The sequence below is a fragment of the Caloenas nicobarica genome, chromosome 1 (assembly GCF_036013445.1).
Source record: "Caloenas nicobarica isolate bCalNic1 chromosome 1, bCalNic1.hap1, whole genome shotgun sequence".
In the NCBI taxonomy this organism is placed as follows: domain Eukaryota; kingdom Metazoa; phylum Chordata; class Aves; order Columbiformes; family Columbidae; genus Caloenas; species Caloenas nicobarica.
The window spans coordinates 6755558-6773561 of record NC_088245.1 but is presented as its reverse complement, the minus strand read 5'-3'; the positions used below and the strand labels follow the sequence as shown (position 1 = coordinate 6773561).

The following is an 18004-nucleotide window of genomic DNA, read 5'->3' as shown; positions in this document are numbered from 1 at the left end:
AATATCAGGGGTCATCAGAAATCTCAGACCGTCTTCACGCTGGACATAGATAAGCCACTGTCAGCTGTGTACACTGAAGCCCTGGCACCTGGTCCTGCTTACGGTGTGAAACTGTACTGGGACATGGGGAAGAGTCACGTCACATGTTATTATTTCAAAATACTAAATGGAAGCAAGCAAGAGAAAAGTTTCTTCAGGAACTTTTCTTACCACTGCTTCGGGAAAATCATTCTCTGCTCTGCAAGTGGAGGAAAAAAAATTGACTTAAGAACGTTTTGTTTGTTTGTTTGTTTGGTTTTTTCCTGTTGGCCTGCTTTTTCTCAATCAAAAGTTTATGCTGTGCAGTCTCTGGGTTTAATATTAATTGAAAGAGCTTACCTATTCCTGCCTTCAGTATGCACTCCAACATACAGCAGAAACTTCAAACGTATCCCTGTATAACTTTTTCTTTCCAATGCAAGGTACAGTCCTGTATTCTTCCTCAGCTTTTCCCCTTTTAGCTTTCTTGTAAGTCAATGCTTGAAGCCCTTTACAAGTTAACCTTCTTGAACCTTTCACCGTGGCTTAACCCTTCCTGACTTCATACAAAATCATGCTGCTCTTCTCTGGACCTCTGCCCTTTTCTGTAGAATGGTACTAAATATTGGTAACTGTAGCTTAAACATGATCAAAAAAATCCTTCTTTAAGTGGCACAGTATTTCCTTGAAAGCTATATTCAATGCTTCCATTTATACAGCTTCATATTTTCTGTGCCTTTTCGACCACATGGATACAAAACATCATGCCAGTCCTTTTATGATATATGCACTCTTCAAATCTTCTCCTGCTCTCGAATCTTCAAAAAATTCAGTCATCCAATATGTGTTCACTCAAAACTCAAATTTACTCTTCTTGCTCATGGTTTGTTTTACCCAACTGAATCTCTTTGTATTGGATTGTTTTCTCCAGGTCACCAGGTGCCTTCACCCCATCATCCAGTCCCTTCCGCACGATCCAAAAAGTTGGATAACAAGTTGGTGGTTCATTCTGTCAAAGCCATTTACATAGAGAGTGAAAAAGTATCGATCTCCAATAGCAGTCCCTGTTGCTCTCCAATCATCATCCCCTCTCTTCCCCTGGCCCGTCACCTTTCCCCATTCTAATCTGCCCTTGATCATCTAACCAGCTCCTTTCTCCATTTGAAAATGGGCCCTTCTCTGCTTCACCAGCAACCGTATGTATTAGTCTCCTGTGTGACGCTGTGTGAAATGCCCCTGGGAAATCCAGCTTGAATATATACACAATTTCACACCTGTCCACCTTCAGAGAAACCCCTTGAAAAACTCCAGTAGATTCATCACATAAGAATTACTTTTTATAAAAATCAGCTCATATCTATAATATATTTTATAATGTTACTTTGAACCCATATAAAATAATGGAATTAAGATTCTTTAAGGTTTAAATTTAAACATCCTAAAGCCAGAAACTGGAAGTTGAAAACTCAGCTTTATCGTTCACTCTTCCTTCCCACTGTACCTAGCAGCAACATCTGGCTTTTGCCAGTCTTTGTCATGTGAAACTTCATATCGTGCACAAATCACCTGTTAAAAATCGAATAAAAAAATAATACGCAAGGCACTTTTTCATTCAGTGCATAAAAGATTTCAAGTCTGTGATTATAACAGATTTCTCAGCCACAACCACTAAAATTTAGTCTAAACCACGGATGCATTATGGCAGTGGTCCTGAGTCTTGCAGTTTCGACAGCGTGTGTGCTCATGACGCAACTCATCGGATCTCAAAAGCTAAACAATATTCATGTGGACCTGTGAGTGCACTGAAAACACAAAATAAGTCAAAATTTGTACGGAAACCCCGACTCCTGGAGCTCTGACTGAAGGGAGCTTTTAAAGAGCAACTGAAGTAGTTTTGCAAAACACAACGCATTGAAATTGCTTCAAGGTGCAGGAGCGTGCAATCGGCTGAGCGGTGATGCAAGAACAGGCAAGAAGCAGCTGGTGAATGTCTTTGCTACTGATTAGGACAGTCAGGACGGGTTTGTGTGACAAGCAGAGTGTCACAGGTCTGTTCCTGTGCAGGGCTGCCCGAGTTCCCTTTTCTCCTGTAACCACACAGAAAGCGGGGCACCCTGAGCAGGGACCTGCTGGAAGGGAGGAACGGTCCCTCCTGCCTGCAAGATATTTTTTTACGAGCTAAACTGTAGCCAAAACGGTACCCAAACAAGCCACATAACTTCTGCCTCCTATATACCTTGCCCGTCGGGTCTCTCCTGTATGCAGCAGATGAATGCCTCATTATCAGATTCCTCTGCTTGCTTCCCGGTAGACTTAAATTACCATGTTAAATAGGATAATAATAAACACTGGCCTCTAACTACAGCACATCCTTGTTCACTCAGCAGCCTCCCTCTAATCTGCTAAAGGGTCTGTAAAAGGCTACGATGAAACGCAGAGTTAGTTGTTAAACGGGTGTCTCTCTCCTGCTTTCTGCTCAGGCTCACAAACCCGGTTTAGAAGACCTTGATCCCTGCAAGAATTAACAGGTATCAAAACAGGGGCAAGGTACCAAAAGGACGTTGTGGATCTGGCCCAAGACCCTTCTGCTGCATTTCGGAGGGCAGAAGTAGCCTTGTGCCATCTGTTTGCTTCAGCCCTTGGGATTCTGAAAAAAAAGCAGCCAAGGAAATCTTTCCGGCTTAGGAGAATAGTGGGGGAGAAGAGAGATGTCGGCGGCAGTGTGTACTGCCTTCGTGTAGAGCTTGCTATATTTGAGGTATTACAGAATCGCTCCTTAACAATTATTCTGCAAAAAAAGTCATCTATCCGCCCAGAATAAATTACAAAAAGGGAGCAAGCTGGATTGGGAGCAGAGAGGGCTGACTTGCCTAGACTTTGAATCCCCTTTGCCCCTAGAAGCTAAAAGTGCCATTTATTTCAGTGTTACAGGATTTCCTGCCTTTTTTTTTTTTTTTTTGTATTTAGTTTACTTAATCCCCAGGATTTCTCTTGTTGCAGCAAGAGGAAAAAGCCTTACAAAACAACAGGGGATAAGCACAAAGTCAAATTACTTTGCCGAGCTCTTTCGTAGCTCCAAAAAGAACTGGAGAACTGCAAACTCTGGAAAGCATGAGGAGTTTCCTATCGACGGAGGATATTCCAGCCATCACCCATGGAAATGCAGCCATTCCTGCAGTTCCCAGTTAATAAAGCAGAGTTTCAGCATCTGCATCAGCAGCAGTATAACTGTGGAACTAAGGTGGTTTTTCTCTAGTTTTGCAAAGAGAGTAAAACTTGGCTTTCTACCTGTCTTCCTCTTCTTCCTCCACCTTCAGCTTTGCAGAGCTGGCAAGCAATACAAAAAAGGAAAGACATGAACTAGGCCGTCTGTCGTTGGAGGGTATGAAAGACAGTCTTAATAACAGCAGGAGAGAGAAGCAGCCTATGGTTATTTTTGACAGAATTGGGAGAGACTCAGATTGCAGCTTCATACACAGATCATCAGAAAAAAAATTCTGTCCAATTTGGAGAAGCCCTCTTGGCCAAGCTAACAGAAATACACAGCCCTTGTCTGGTAAGAGAGAAATCTTTCAAAAATCAAAATGCCTTTCTTCAAAGAATGAAATTAAACCACCGCTCCCTCCCCTGCACAGTGTAGTAACACCAACTTGCATTTTTGTTATGCAATTCATGGCTTGCAAAATATTTAGAGACAATTTCTAGGTGACACTAGCCTGTTAATGTCCTGCAAAACACACAACCATGGCCATGCAATGAAATGAAAAATTGACTTGTTCCAGCATTACCTGACCACAAAGTCCCCTTGATCCTACTGTTCTGCAAAACTGGAGGTGATGCAGAGAAAGTGTGGGCAAGAAACTGCCTTGCATTACTCAAATCCACTCAAGTCAAATAAAATAAAAATAATATGTTTTGTGGGGGTGTTTACAGAGAAGGAGCATGGAAGTTGACCATGTCTCTGAACAAAAAGTCAAAACTCAGCCTCATTATTAAATGCCAATTAGATAGCACAGGCGAAGTATTTCTCATGCATCACGATGACAACGAGACTACGACAACAAAACTTTCGGGGCTTTTTTTTTGTTTGGTTTTGTTTGTTTCTAACATTCTCAGCAAACTCTCACACAGAATCCTTTGTGCTACTGGATTAAGAAAATAAAGATCATTCCTAGTTGAGAGATATCCACCAGAAACTCAAGAGGTTTCTATATCTAGCAACCTTGCTGGCAGACTCAGCCAGGAGGAAGGACAGAGCCAGCATGGACACACATTCCTCCAAAGCTTCCAAGGGAAAAGCTGACCACCGGAGGAGCTTGCTGCTGTGTCAGGGAAATATAAGTCTGAAGGTTATTCTGTCTTTCTTGAGGATTAATTTTATTTACTCATTAAAACATGTAATGGCAGAAGTGGCATAAAAGCATCATTTCTGCATGGCTGAAAAGAGTCCAAGCAAAAAAAATGCAAACCAAGCAACCAACCAAAAAAAAACAGAAACAAAAAATCTCAACAAAACCAACAAGAAACCAACCAACCACCTTTGAAAAAGGATATTGAATATTGGGACTATGAACCTTCATAATTAGTCTACAACGATTTGCATGACCCTTGCTTAATCCCTGTGCCTTCCAGCTGCCTGACAGACAGGTTCAGTATAATGGAAAACACTACAGAAATGGGAATCAATGGAGTTCTTCTGTCTAACCACAATATCATTCTCACTTCATTTACGGCTTAGTGAGAAGGCATTTCTGTGGCCCAGGAATCAGCTCCTTCTAAATGGACGAGTCTCAGAGTTCAGCATTTTAGTGGTTTTTTAAACTAAGTAGGAATTTGCTCATCCATAGCAGCCTGGACTGCAGAAAATCCAGTTGCTTGACCTCTTAATGCTGTATCCTATACAGCATTACAAGAAAAAGACACTTGGTGAGGGCTCTGTGCTAACATAGCAGGGGTCTACATGCTACAATACATCAATTCTAGGGAATAGAGGGAGCTGGAAGCAGAACTACACTGGAACATTGTAATGAAAAATACCTTCTGCTTTGGAAGTGGGAATGAGCAATCATAGAACAGTTTGGGTTGGAAGGGACCTCCAAAGCTCCCCCAGTGCCCCCCCTGCCATGAGCAGGGACATCTGCACCAGCTCAGGTTGCTCAGAGCCCCGTCCAGCCTGGCCTGGGGTGTCTCCAGGGATGGTTCATCCACCACCTCTCTGGGCAAAGTGGGCCAGTGTTTCACCACCCTTAGTGTAAACAATTTCTTCCTCATGTCCAGCCTGAATTTCTGCTCTTTTAGTTTAAAACCATCACCCCTTGTCCTCCCACAACAGGCCCTGCTAAAAAGTCTGTCCCCATCCTACTACAGGGATTTGATTAGCAGCAAGGTACGGCGAGATGAACCCCCACCCCACCATCGGTGCGACACCGATGCAGAAGAGCCAGATTTTTAGCCAGAACTGATGTATGCAAGCGACCCAAAATGAGCCAGTATCGCTCAAAGGACAATTCTACTTAAATCGGGCCAGCAAAGAAGAGGCCACTCAGGGGATCCTCTGCCCCATACCGGTGCAAGGAGGAAATGCTGAACCTTGGCAGCACTTTGCACAGAAGCACATGAGCACCCAAGTTGTGCTGCCTGCCTCACGCGATAGCAATCGCTCCTCACTGAACCGGAAATCTCAAGCGAGCGCTGTTTTGCACTGTTAGCTGCTAGCCCACAAAATAATTTTATAATATTCTCCATAGCATGTGTGCTTTAAAGGTTTTCAGACGCAGTGGCAGGAGTGCAGTAAGAATGAATAAATATCTAGTAACCTCACAGCCAGGCACACATGCATATCTAGTTACACCTCTGAGCCGCACTGATCACTTGTACTGTTACCACTTCTATGTACCAGCCCTGAAGAACTCAAAGTGTAAATGAAAGTATATAGCTATTTAGGGAGAAAAATGTATTTTGTGAAACAAAATATTCACTTTCAGTCTACATGATATACTCACATAATATATGTATATCTAAGTATATACTCACGTAGCCATACATAACAATAATACCCAGAATTCTCATATGACTAAATGGGCACAGTTAAAGACAGCAACATAGGACAAATACTTTACATGCATATGGAAAAAAATGTAGGAAGGAAAAAGAACGCTTTCTTTTGGAAAAATCCCAGTGCCAAAAATCAAGCCTTTAACATAACTACAAAAAAGAAATCAGATTTCGGAAAAAGGGCAGGGTGACTCTATTTTTTATTTTTTTTTGTCTCTGGAGCAATGACATAGGAAGAGCCCACTGCTATCCTTTCTCCCCTTCTGTATCCTGAAAATTACTCCCACCTGGGGTGCAAAGAGAGGAAACAAAAGGAAATAGAAAATTATATTTTTCATGAGCTAATCCTGAGAAAGTGACCACTCAAGTTTCCATGTCTCTCGGTGATAATAATTTAAACAAGGACAGCAATCTTTTGTTATTTTTTGCACAGTTGGAATGCGCGCTTCCAGATAGCAGATGTTTAAACTGCAATTTAAGAAGAAGAGGAAGACAGTAATCGATAGATATTAAGGAGTCCTGTCTTTTTAGGGCTGCTGCATAGCTCAACACAGTATGCTTCAAAACAGACAGCCTAGATGCAAACCTCTTTGGAAATCCTGAAGGCAAACAAGATCATCAGAAAAAAAAAAAAAAAAAAAGAAAAAAACCCCAAAACTGAAAGCAAAGAGAGCACAACTACTGTACCTTTACTTTGGGGAGGGTTCTGACTTCTGTCTCGGAGAACATTAATCTGGTAGACAGCTCCATAAGGCTCAAAAAGTTCTTTTAACTCTTTTTCCGACCATGAACGGGGAATCTGTCCAACAAACATCTTAATGGCATCTGGGTCTGGTTGGTCTGAATGATCCAAAGCTCCATTCATCTTGTTAGCTGTGCCGTTACTATAAAGTGGAAAAGGAGATTAAAAAGAGAAGACAAGTTAGGAGACTACGCAGTTTTCATGTTCACTGGATACAGAAGATGATGTCAATTGGCACAAAGCAGAAAAAAAACCCCGGTATTTAATTAATAGCATAAGTATTATGAACAAAAACCAATGCGATTACATTTTTCATTGAGTCTGGTTTTCTCTGCAGGCTGCTGCTTAGTGTCATTATATAAGAAGAGAGCGGCCAAATGCAAACCGGGACTTTTGCATTTTGAAGCAGAGGATAGTTGCACATAAGTGCCGATTTCTCCTCATGGCTGTTGTAAACAGAACTGCAGCGGATTCTCGATAAACTGGCTACTGGCAAAAATAAGGCAGTGTGTGTGTGTGTGTGTGTGTGTGTCTGTGTTTTGTAATAAAGTCACATGAAAGGAATATGAAACACTTGGCAATCTGTCAGATGACTAATGCAAGATGCCAGCGATGAATTTGCAGATTGTGTGAAGCATCCATGTGTGCATCAAATTAGTATGATATTGCCCAGAATGGAAAACACTCCAGCTATGCGGCTGGTTGCTGCCGATTAGTTGCCTACGCTCTTTAGAAATGAAAAACAGTCTGGAAAGCTCCAGTTTAAAGCACATTGTTTATTGCATCCTGGCATAAAAAAAAGAAAAAAAAAAAAGCACAATTCAAGAAGACAAGGCAGTGGCAAAATTGCCTACATTGTTGCAAAAATTAAAATGCTGCTTCAAAAAGTTTTTCTCCCTGCAAATGGACATTACATTTTTGACATTTTTCACACCCTGTAAATTAAATTGTTACCCTATCTGATCTCAAGATGTATATCAAGTTCAAAACAACCAAATACTTTTGCGGAGGAAAAGAATGTAGCAGCGAAACCCAACCTGCTCTGTCAGGCAAATAGCATTTTATGTTTTAGGAAGAGTTGTACTCTTATAAGGAAAACAAATAATTTTAACTACTGAACAGCAGTAAAAAATACAAAAAAACCCTCATGCCATTATTGATAATTAAGGACAATAATTTCAAGTACTTATTTGGCTAGAGATTCCGTAAGTGATAATTATTGGATGCTTCGGTTTCAAGAAAGAACACAGATGAGATGTGACTTCTAGAACATTCCCCCCATCTTTCCGCCAAGGAAAGCATAATTCACCTGAACACACTAATATGCCCATATTAATTTTAGCCCTTTCACTGCTTACTGCAGGAAGGAGAAAGTTATGTTAAAGGCACATTTTAAACCAACAACGAGAAGCTGGATCATCACTTGCGAAGTGTCTTCAGCATGGATCAGCAGACAATGAGATTTATCACACTCATTTATAAGACAAAATTCCTACTGATTGTAGTGACAGCGTTGCCTGAATAAGAGACTGAAGGATTTAGTCCAGCCTTTTACATGAAGTTTCATGCACAAATATCCTCTCTTGTTTTACACATGCCCTTCATTTTGACGATGCTCTACAAGTCATAAGCACACCTGGAGCAATCATGAGTTCTCCAGGCCTTAGAAACGGCATTTTCCATACATACGTAACACTTAAGCCAAACCAAACCAACCAACCAACAACCCACCACTCAAAAATCTCCAAGAAACAGAAAAACCTTCATTGTCTTACTTGAATGATACCCCATGGGAACGACTTTCAAGACTTTCACAAAGCAGTAGGCACCTGTGTGACTTTCACAACTCTAGAAAATTACTGCATTATTTCTTTCTAATTTCTATTCCTTTCTGTAAAACCCAATCTGTTAAACCCTAGTAAGGTAGTGGGGCAGAAGGAGGGAAATCCCTGACCTGTAGCTTAAGATAGTTAAGGAAAATGCTTACACACTATTTTGGCCCTTCATCTATTCTCTCTCTTGGACCCCTTCTTCGAGAAATCCATACACAATTGCAACTTCAGCCCAAAATTACAGCAAAGGTCATATTTAATAAAGAATTTATTCCATTGCTTTTTTCCTTTACCCAAACCACCTTTACCACCAAGAACATCACAATTTCCATTGCTAATAAGCCATTTTTTAGGAAACCACAAAACCAAACACTTCTAACTGTTTTCTCAGGTTAATGACCCCATTAGCATCAAGTTCCTTTTTTGAGCTAAAGTTTTAGGCACAGGCCAGGATGTCTTATAATTCCACAAAGTGCTTAAGCCCTTTCTTTAATTTGGTGTTAATGAAGCTGAATTACATTGATCATATTCCTTAAATGCTTGATTGGATAAAGATGGCTAAAGATTCTGATTCCACGCATTGGCTACCGTACGCTGTGATGCAGGGTCTGGAGAATAGATTTTGTTACTTGCTGCCTAAATTAACTTGGGCAAGTAATTTAAAACTTCTCTGAACTAAATTCCACCATCCACGGACAACTCTGCCAATCCACTAACTCATGCAGATTTAGGGAAGAAAACCAAGCATAAGTAAGAATTTTCTTTATAATCCTTTTCTGCCACAAAGTAGGGGGTTTCACTGAGCTGCCAGCATGCTGGGGGGTTGATAGGCAAGTTCAGTCCGTAGAGAGGGCACACGTTTCTGCAAGCACAGATGGGCTCCCTTCTAAATCGCATTTCCTTTGACTTCAGCATCTTGGAGTAGGGATCCCACTCTCACTGTTGGGGTTTTGAGGAGTGCATGAGCACTGTTGCAGTAACAGCACTTTGAGTAGCATCCTCACCCAGCACCAGCAGTAGCTGCAAGACTACAGCCAGTGCAGACAAACTGAACGAGTAAATACAACGACATAAAGATAGCAACGGAAAAAACCCGAAATTTATAGATTCTACGGAACTTCAAGGTTCCACTGAGGAACATAACCTTACAGCACCCCTGCCTGTCAGTTCAGTTGTCACAGAGCTTCTTGGGTCAAAACAAAATCCAGCGAAATATTCTTGATCCCTTGCAAATAATCTCTGCTAAAGATGAATTTCCTTATCCTCTCCCAACCTTCGTCTTCAACCAATGGACATTACTGCTCTCTGCCAAGACCTCTCAGTCTCCAACAGCTGTGTTTTTTTGTTACTTCTCTTTGCCAACACACGTTGGCTCTCAGAGGAAGCGGCTCTTTCCTTCCCTCATCTTCCCTTCGTGCTGTACCCAAGAAATAACAAGGCAAATGAGAAACCATGCATGAAACTTTCCAAGAGGAGGCAAAGCAATCCTTGCAAAAGCTTAGGACTATTTCTTGAAAGCACAAGCGTACAGAGATAGCTGTGTCTAGGGGACACTAATGAGAATGGGATCCCTTGACAATTACTCTCAGTACCCAAATGACGACATACATTAAAAAAAAAAAAAAAAAAAAAAAAAAAAGAGAAAAAAAAAAAGAGATTATGTGGCGTGCTGTCTCTACACCACAGCAATCCTTCCCTCCATGGCCAATTTAGCCCATTGGACTCGGGGGTGACCCAGCACATCATCTTCATTGACAAGGTGTCATCTGTATCATAGAGAGCAGCCTGAGGGCAGAGATTAAGCCACCGAGTCTCTGGCTGCTTGTGGTTGCTGCCAGAGCATCCTCTCTCTCAATTTGTGCCAATTTTCCTTCTAATAACCTAACTACCATTCCATCATTTCAGCAAGTTGACAGGGCCACTCTTTGAGGAGCCAGAGACTGTTTTAATATCACTGCTGCTTAAGCAGGAGTGCCAGAAAAAAAACAGTAGACGTCTTTTCCGTCTCTCCCATTCATATCTGTAATTACTGTAAGGCTGCTAAAAGCAAACTGACCACTAAGGAGAGAGAGGGGCAGACTTCAGAAACAAAGTCTGGATCAAAAGGGACTCTCTTAAATTCATCACTGTTAAGAGCTTTGGCGTTAATCCACGTCCATTTCCGTTAATGAACAAGATGTCAAGCCAGGTGCTGAAAAACATCTGTTAACGGGCACCAAACAGGTTTGCATGAGATCCATTTTTCAAATCTGTTTTTAAACCTACCGAGAACCCTTCTCCTTGTTCCGTTTTGGTTAGTTCATGTCTCAACCCTCACCCTGTTTTAGTATCTTTACCATTTTGCGGGGGATTTGCTTTTTCATGTTCCATGATATGAGACATCAGTAGGAGAACGCTAAACTCCCTCTAAGAGCCAACATAACACCAAGAACATGATAACAAACAGGTTCCAAGTGCAAGGACTACTAAATCAACCCCAGCACAGAGGTAGGTACAGGCATCAGAGTTTTACAGTAATAAATATTTACATCCAAGCTGCGGAGGCGCTGCTACGGTATCGCACAAGCTGACAAGAGGGACACCACCCGTTTGAAGGACTCCAACTGCTGTCAAAAGAGACGAACAAGCATCACCTTACTGTACACGACAGATCATAATTGCTGGTTTATGAGCCAATTTTATCTGGAAGGACCCAAAAGGGCTTTATAAACTCGTTGTTTAGAGAGAAATGACTTCATCATAAGGTGACAGACGGCAGCTGTTTAATGACATGGAGCATTATGGCACAACAGTTTCAGCCAGGAAGGGTAGAACAATACCATACCCAATTGAAAACTGCAGGGGGTTGTGATTTATAGACACAGAATGTAATTACCTAAATTGGATTTTGGCCAGCAAAACAAGGGCCAGAACCTCTGACAAACAAAATAAGAAGCCATCCCGTGTGTTTGAGCTGTAAATGACCAGGTCTCTGTGTTTTGGGGGCAAAAAAAAAGTCATCTCCAGAAGTTTTCTGGCCCATCAGCATTTTTACAGCGCAGTTGCTCAAAAGCAGCCCAGAGGAAAGGTGATGTTTCAAAAACCATTACCCGCTCCTGTTGTAGTGTCTTGTACAGTTTTTGGCAGAACCATCAAATCTTAATAATACTAATAATTATTATTAAGTAACATATATCTGTAACAGCAGTTGTTAAATGAACCTGACATCACATCCAATGAATAAAGCAGCAAATGCCAGGACATTTTGCCCTATGCATGCAGTTATGTTTACAAAATAATTTTCTCCGGGCTTCCCTGCACCCATTGGCAGGACTGACATCTTAGCAGCTGTAAGACTGGCAAAGGTGCCATTCTGCTACACTTGAAGGCCAAGTGCAATTGCAGGAGGGATACCGAAAATCTGAGCTCCCAAGACATTCTCCCTTGCTCCATCTTACAGGCCCATAAAGCCTTTCACAAAGAGCTGAGCGATTCTTCGTCCATCCAGCAGAGAGCAACCGCACTTGCACTCATACACACACATTAACTACGTACCAATACTTATGGCTTTTAATACCTGACATCTAATGCTCAGATTTTATTCTTCTCAATAGCTAATAATACTCAAGTGCTCGTGTAAGCACAGAATGGTAAATGCAAAGGTGTTTTTTCTTTCTTGTGTTGCCTTCACATTGGCAGAAATTATCTGTAAAGGCATAATGTTGCCTAAGACAATGAAGTCCTTTTTACTGCTCTGATTACTTAAAATTCACAGCCATTTTTCTGGTGGAGTCAGTGACTAGCTGCAGCTCAGCTTTGCTAACTCTCTCCGTATATCACATCATAGAAAACATGGCAAACCACTGTTACCATACCGGATGCTTGCTTTCTGATCAATTCCAAATTAAGTGCATGTCATCACTTTAATGCCTTAAGCATAGATTTTAGATAAGGTAAGGAGGTATTGCCCCATCACAGAGGAAAACAGATGTGAAAATCTGGGCAAAAAACCTTTTCCTGCCTTGAAAAATGTTTTGATGGGAAAAATTTGGGTTAGGAGAAGTAGCAGCAGAGAGAAGTCATCTTTCAAACAGGTAGGTCAGAATGCGTGATATTGAGAACAGTATGAGTTGGGAAAAGTATGGAACAATATACACACTCGAGTAACATCAGAAGGGAGCTGAGCGCACCTGAGATAAAGCACATAGTTCTTTAGAGGTATAGATGCAGATTCCTCATTAGTATCACACGAAGAGATCAAGGATATAAAAGGAAATAGAAATAAGAGCTACGTTAAAATGCAATTAGCTTTTCAGCTCGTGGAGAACATTAGAGCACAAACACTCCTTTGTCCTAAGGCTTCTTGACTTCCTAAAATTAGCCCTCAGAGTTTTGCTCACCAAAGCAAATTAGGGAGGGTTTGTCCCCAGCTGGCTGCAACCTCCCCTGTGCCCATGGCTGAACATTGACCTCGACATGCCGGTGGTCGTTTGGGTGCTCAGCCTCCGTGGTGCTGCACGACCTCCATTTCAAACCTGTCTGATCTAAGGCTGGTCTTTCAACCAAAACCCTGGATACACCTTGTATGAGTGTCTAAAAGTACCAGATGGTGTTATTTTAATGTCCTGCTTCTGGTAATGTTTGCTAGAACTGTAAAGGCAAGCAATGGTAAGTTTGCAAAAGCTTTGTACATATGCTACATCACATCTTCCAAAAAGCCTTGCATTCAGATACCTCTTTTTTAAAAAAGATATTTTATGTGGTGGCTTTGGATGGTCTCATATCTTACCTCTGGTATACGGATCTATTTTTTATCAAGCAAATTATTTTTTAGGACATGCAGGAGCGCTTAATGATGTGTTTATGTTATATACAGATGGAAGTGGAGAACTCACAGAAGTTAAAATACATATTTTGTATATACACTCATATATATGTAAACAAGAGAATAAATTAGTGTAGAAGTGAAGGCAAGCAGGAAAAGGAAGGGGTTTGGGTTCTTTTTAAAGTCCTCTATTTTGGAAACCAATTAAAAAATCATTGCTAGTTCATCCAATAGTGGAAGGAAACCGTTGAACACACCATCTGTACAGGTCTGAACTGGGGAGCATCTTTTTATTTATGCTGATAAAACTTACAATGGTCTAGTTTTGTTATCTTTAAGGATTTGCATACACTGACCCATAGATTTTACTACACTGAAACTAGTGGAAGCTCAGCAGTGACAGATAACAGTCCTTTAGTGGCTGAAGAAAGCCAAACCCACTCCAACCCAACCCTTACTTTCTTGGGTTTGTTCCCCTTCTTGTTCAGTTATGGGTGAGGATCACAAATTTCTAAAGATACATTATAAGAATCGCTAAAATATGTGTTTGGAAATCTACACTGAGAGGCTGTGTAATAACCCCTGGCCTTGTTCTTCCAGGCTTTCCTGTGGGTTTTAGGAATTAATTAGTTCAAGGCCATATGAGGTCCTCCAAGCAACGACGTTGTGCAGCATAGACCTCAGCTTAGGCAACCTCCCAAGAAGTCATTTTTGCTGTATTTGTGGGCAGAATTTGTTCTTTATATTAAATCCTCAAAAAAGCTTGTGTCTGTCTCCATCAGGTGTAAGGTAACGGCATTTCTAACTCTACGCAGCAGGAGAAAAGTGCCACAAGAGTTAAGGCATGACTGATAAATACCTAAGTCATGATTTTAAAATATCTCTTTTCTGTTGGCCAACTCCCAAATGGGTGTGTGCACATCTGCTTTTGATCTGGAGAGCTTAGCATTAACAAAATAATTATAATTTTTCTGTCTCTAAACTGATCTCTGTTATGGCAGGAAGAGAACCCTGGCAAGTCACCACAACTATGATGCTCACGAGCAACACCTGCAACTTACTGTTCCACTCCTGTTGTGCTCCTCACCAACTTCCTCCAGTGTAATTTTTTTGGCCAGAATCTGCCCTTTTGCATAAATATCCGTGCTATGTATAAAACGGTCTCAAATTGCAAAGGGGCCCTCTCCACATTACCAAAATTGGACAGTAACAGGAGAGAGCACTCATGCACTTGCACAATTATATTACAATTTTGGAGCACCAACTGACATAATTTTTCACGTGAAGCTGAGTCTAAAGCAGCTGACTGCTCAATATTAATGGCGTGGATTATTAATGCCTTGCTTTACTGATTACACATATTTGCAATGAAGCATACTTCTTTTTGTGTGGCAGGAAACATTTATCGGTATCACTTAAAAAAAAAAAAAGTATTTGATTACACCCAAATGCTTATGTATTTGTGATATGTCAACGATCGAATTAGAATAGTACCAGGCTTTTAAAATTCAGGACACGTAGGACCATCTGTTTTCTTGTCAACAACCTCAGTCTCTCTCTCCACATTTCGAACAGTTACTGCTCCAAATTTAAGAAGTTGTTACTCAATTCCCTTCTTCCTTTGCCCCTCAAAAACTTCAAAGGCAGTAATGGAGGCTTCAAAAAAATTGCTTTTTACTTGATAATTAATGACATGACCATTTCAGCAAGTTTTGTGTCCAGGCTGGCCGTCATTTGCAAGTTCTTCTGAGGTTGGCAAGGACTTGTCTAGTGTATGGCAAACTGCATCCTGGAGTTGGGGCTCAGGGATGGAGGGCATGGGAAAAGTGTCCTCCAAACACTTGTTTTGAAACACAGCGGTGGTTTTGTGCACTAAAGCCAACAGATTATTGCAGGAAGTAATTTAGAGTCTAACGTATTTCGAGACTGGCACCCATGTGTGCGCACACACGCTCAGACCCACTCCCAGCTGAGCTCCACAAAGCACGGGTAGCAATTTTCATAGGGCCCAAAAACGTCTGCCCAAAGAGAGGGAGGCCAACGGCTCATGGCCTGCATGGCTGCTTTACCTAAATAGCTGCCTTAAAAAGGGAATGGGAGATCACAGCGCTGCTTGGATTAAGGGCACAGCCAATTTCGGTTAGCTGCGCTTATTTATGTGAGATCTCAAATAGACAATTAAAGCAAGCTGTGACATTCAATTTTCTTACTTAAAACAAAATATCCTACCAAGCTCTCCCGTGCTCTCCCCTTTTACAAATCTGAATATAAGAAAAGATTATTGTCCAAAGTGTGATGCAATTGTAATTTTAACAAGTTGCGCATCGTTATAGCAAAACCCCCCTCAGCTAATTTTTTTTTAAACAATTTCTTTATTTTTTTGACACCGCATCTGGCATATAGAATACAGATGATCATTTGTTTATATATCTGTCTAAATGCCTTTTCCAAACACAGGCAGATGGAGCCTTTCAAAATCAAATTAATTTCAGATTAATTCACTCTGGACCCACTCCAGTTTCATGACTCTATGCTTTGAGGCACCATCTAAATTGATTTAGAGTCACGAACTTAGAGAGCTCAAGTCCTTAGGTATAGGAAAAAAAGATCCTTCTTGCATACTGAAAGAGGCAGCAAAGCAAAAGAACACACGGTTAGTTTTGTCTGCTTCAAACAAACCCCCAAACCAACCTAAGAATTCATCAGTCTATATAGGGGTAAAATAATATATGAAAAACTTAACATTTCATCCCAGAAAAATCACACCAGAATTTATAACTTCAATACCTCCCTTGGTGAGTCCATTAAAATTTATTGCTCTAATTAAAAAGCAAAATAAAAAACGTGTTGTTCTAAACCTTGCAATAAGCAGCAATCATAGAAAGACAGGAGACAGGTAGTAAAAATCTCCACTGCAATGGATTTATCTAAGGAACTATAAACAAGTGTAGCCTGCAAACGCTGTGGGCTTGCATACTGTCAGTCCTCTATGGATGCCTTTATTATCTCACTTGTTTCAATTGCAATTTAGGTTTCCATGGAGATGTAACAGTCAACTCTGGAAAATTATAAGATAAATGTCAGGCAGTGATAACGGTGTTAATGAAGCTTCATTGACAAGCAGAACTATGCTTCAAATAATAGGCATATTTCTATTAGCATATGTATAACCTGCGCAGAAAAAGAAAGAAAAAATTCTGCAAAACAGGGAAAGACAATATTAAAAAATTAAAATGAATTTGTGTATATAGAAGATACGTGACACAAAAGGAAGCATTGCATCTGTGCGAAACCATGAATTCCTAACAAGCAGAAGAGATGTGAGTTTGAAATTTAATTGCCTGATTCCTTTTGAAATTTTTGCACTCAGCTACCACTCCAAAAAAGCACCTTGCTGACACGCACAGGCACACTTTTGCATGGTGTGACTCTTGGTTCCTTACAACGCGAGGCTGGAAAGATCTGCTTCACAAGGCACTTTAAAGCATGCTATTTTATAATGCACAAATACAGCTGCAGTGAGCTGTTAGAAAGATGCAGACCTCAGTGGAAAGACTAATAACATATACACAAACACTGCACATGCTGTGAGAGCTCTCGGGTATCGTACGTGCTCAGATTAGGGTGGCTGGTCCACCACATCTTGGGATACGATAGGTTTAACGTGATACTGCTGTGGCAACAACCGTGAACACTTCATATTCATACAACATGGTGTGGTCTTGACCTGCTTCTGCGCTCACCAAGCCTGTAGAAACCACACAGCAGCTGCCAGTCATCTTTGAAGGACCATAGCCAACTTTTTACTTGCCACGCATGGAAAGGTTTTGGTGAACCAGAGGTCAAAGAGGTGATGAAGCTGATTTCTGCAGCACAGAGGAAAATGCAGACCATCATGCTTTATTTCAGTGAATCAAGCATTTTGTTTGGGCAGGGTGGACTTCCACCAGTGGCCAGGGGAAGAGGAGGGAGTTCAGCTATTCCAGTACTCAAGGTTTCACTTTGTCAATTTGTCAGAAACTAGAAGGAGTAGGGCAGGAGTGGGGCAATCCCACCCTGGAGGACTACAGGGCAATTTTTGCAGGTGGACAAAATGTGCTAAGATATTCAGTGCCTATTCATTAGGTGGTATTGCCTCTGGCTGGAGAACCAAGAGGTGCTAGAGGTTGTTCCCATCTCTTCTCACCCTACTACTTGCCCTTGGGAATTTTAGTGCCTTGCCTGCCTCTCCTCGTGCCTTGTAACTCTTTCAGGTAGAGTCAGTCCTCCAGTACAGCGTCTTGGAAAACAGTGTTCTGGAATTAGCCGAGTGTTAGAGAGGCTACAGATAAAATGATGAAATTGAAAATCAGCACCAGGCTTGGTTTAGTGGCAGAGAAGGGCAAAGTCTTAAATATACAAGCAAAGAAGGAAGAAAATCTTTATCCCTTTCCAGGCTTAAGGGTAAAGTCCGTGGGCAGGCACAACCTTGTGAAGAGTAGGAAAGTTCTCAAATGTTATTTGGATGAATAGCCTTATGAAGCTGTAGCTCAACTGAATATCTGCACACAGGGC

The 18004-nt window shown here is 41.2% G+C and overlaps 1 protein-coding gene across 10 annotated transcripts in view; it reads right to left on the bottom strand.

Moving 5' to 3' along the window:
- Positions 1 to 18004, bottom strand: part of CELF2 (CUGBP Elav-like family member 2) — a 374192-nt gene that overhangs the window by 122126 nt on the left and 234062 nt on the right. For 9 of the 10 annotated variants that reach the window (XM_065626864.1, XM_065626865.1, XM_065626873.1 and 6 more), the window contains one exon: positions 6760 to 6956. In XM_065626864.1, coding sequence (XP_065482936.1) covers positions 6760 to 6956 — 197 coding nt within the window. Of the gene's footprint in view, positions 1 to 6759; positions 6957 to 7121; positions 7213 to 18004 lie in introns of those variants that run through there. The other variant, XM_065626868.1, reaches the window with a different exon arrangement.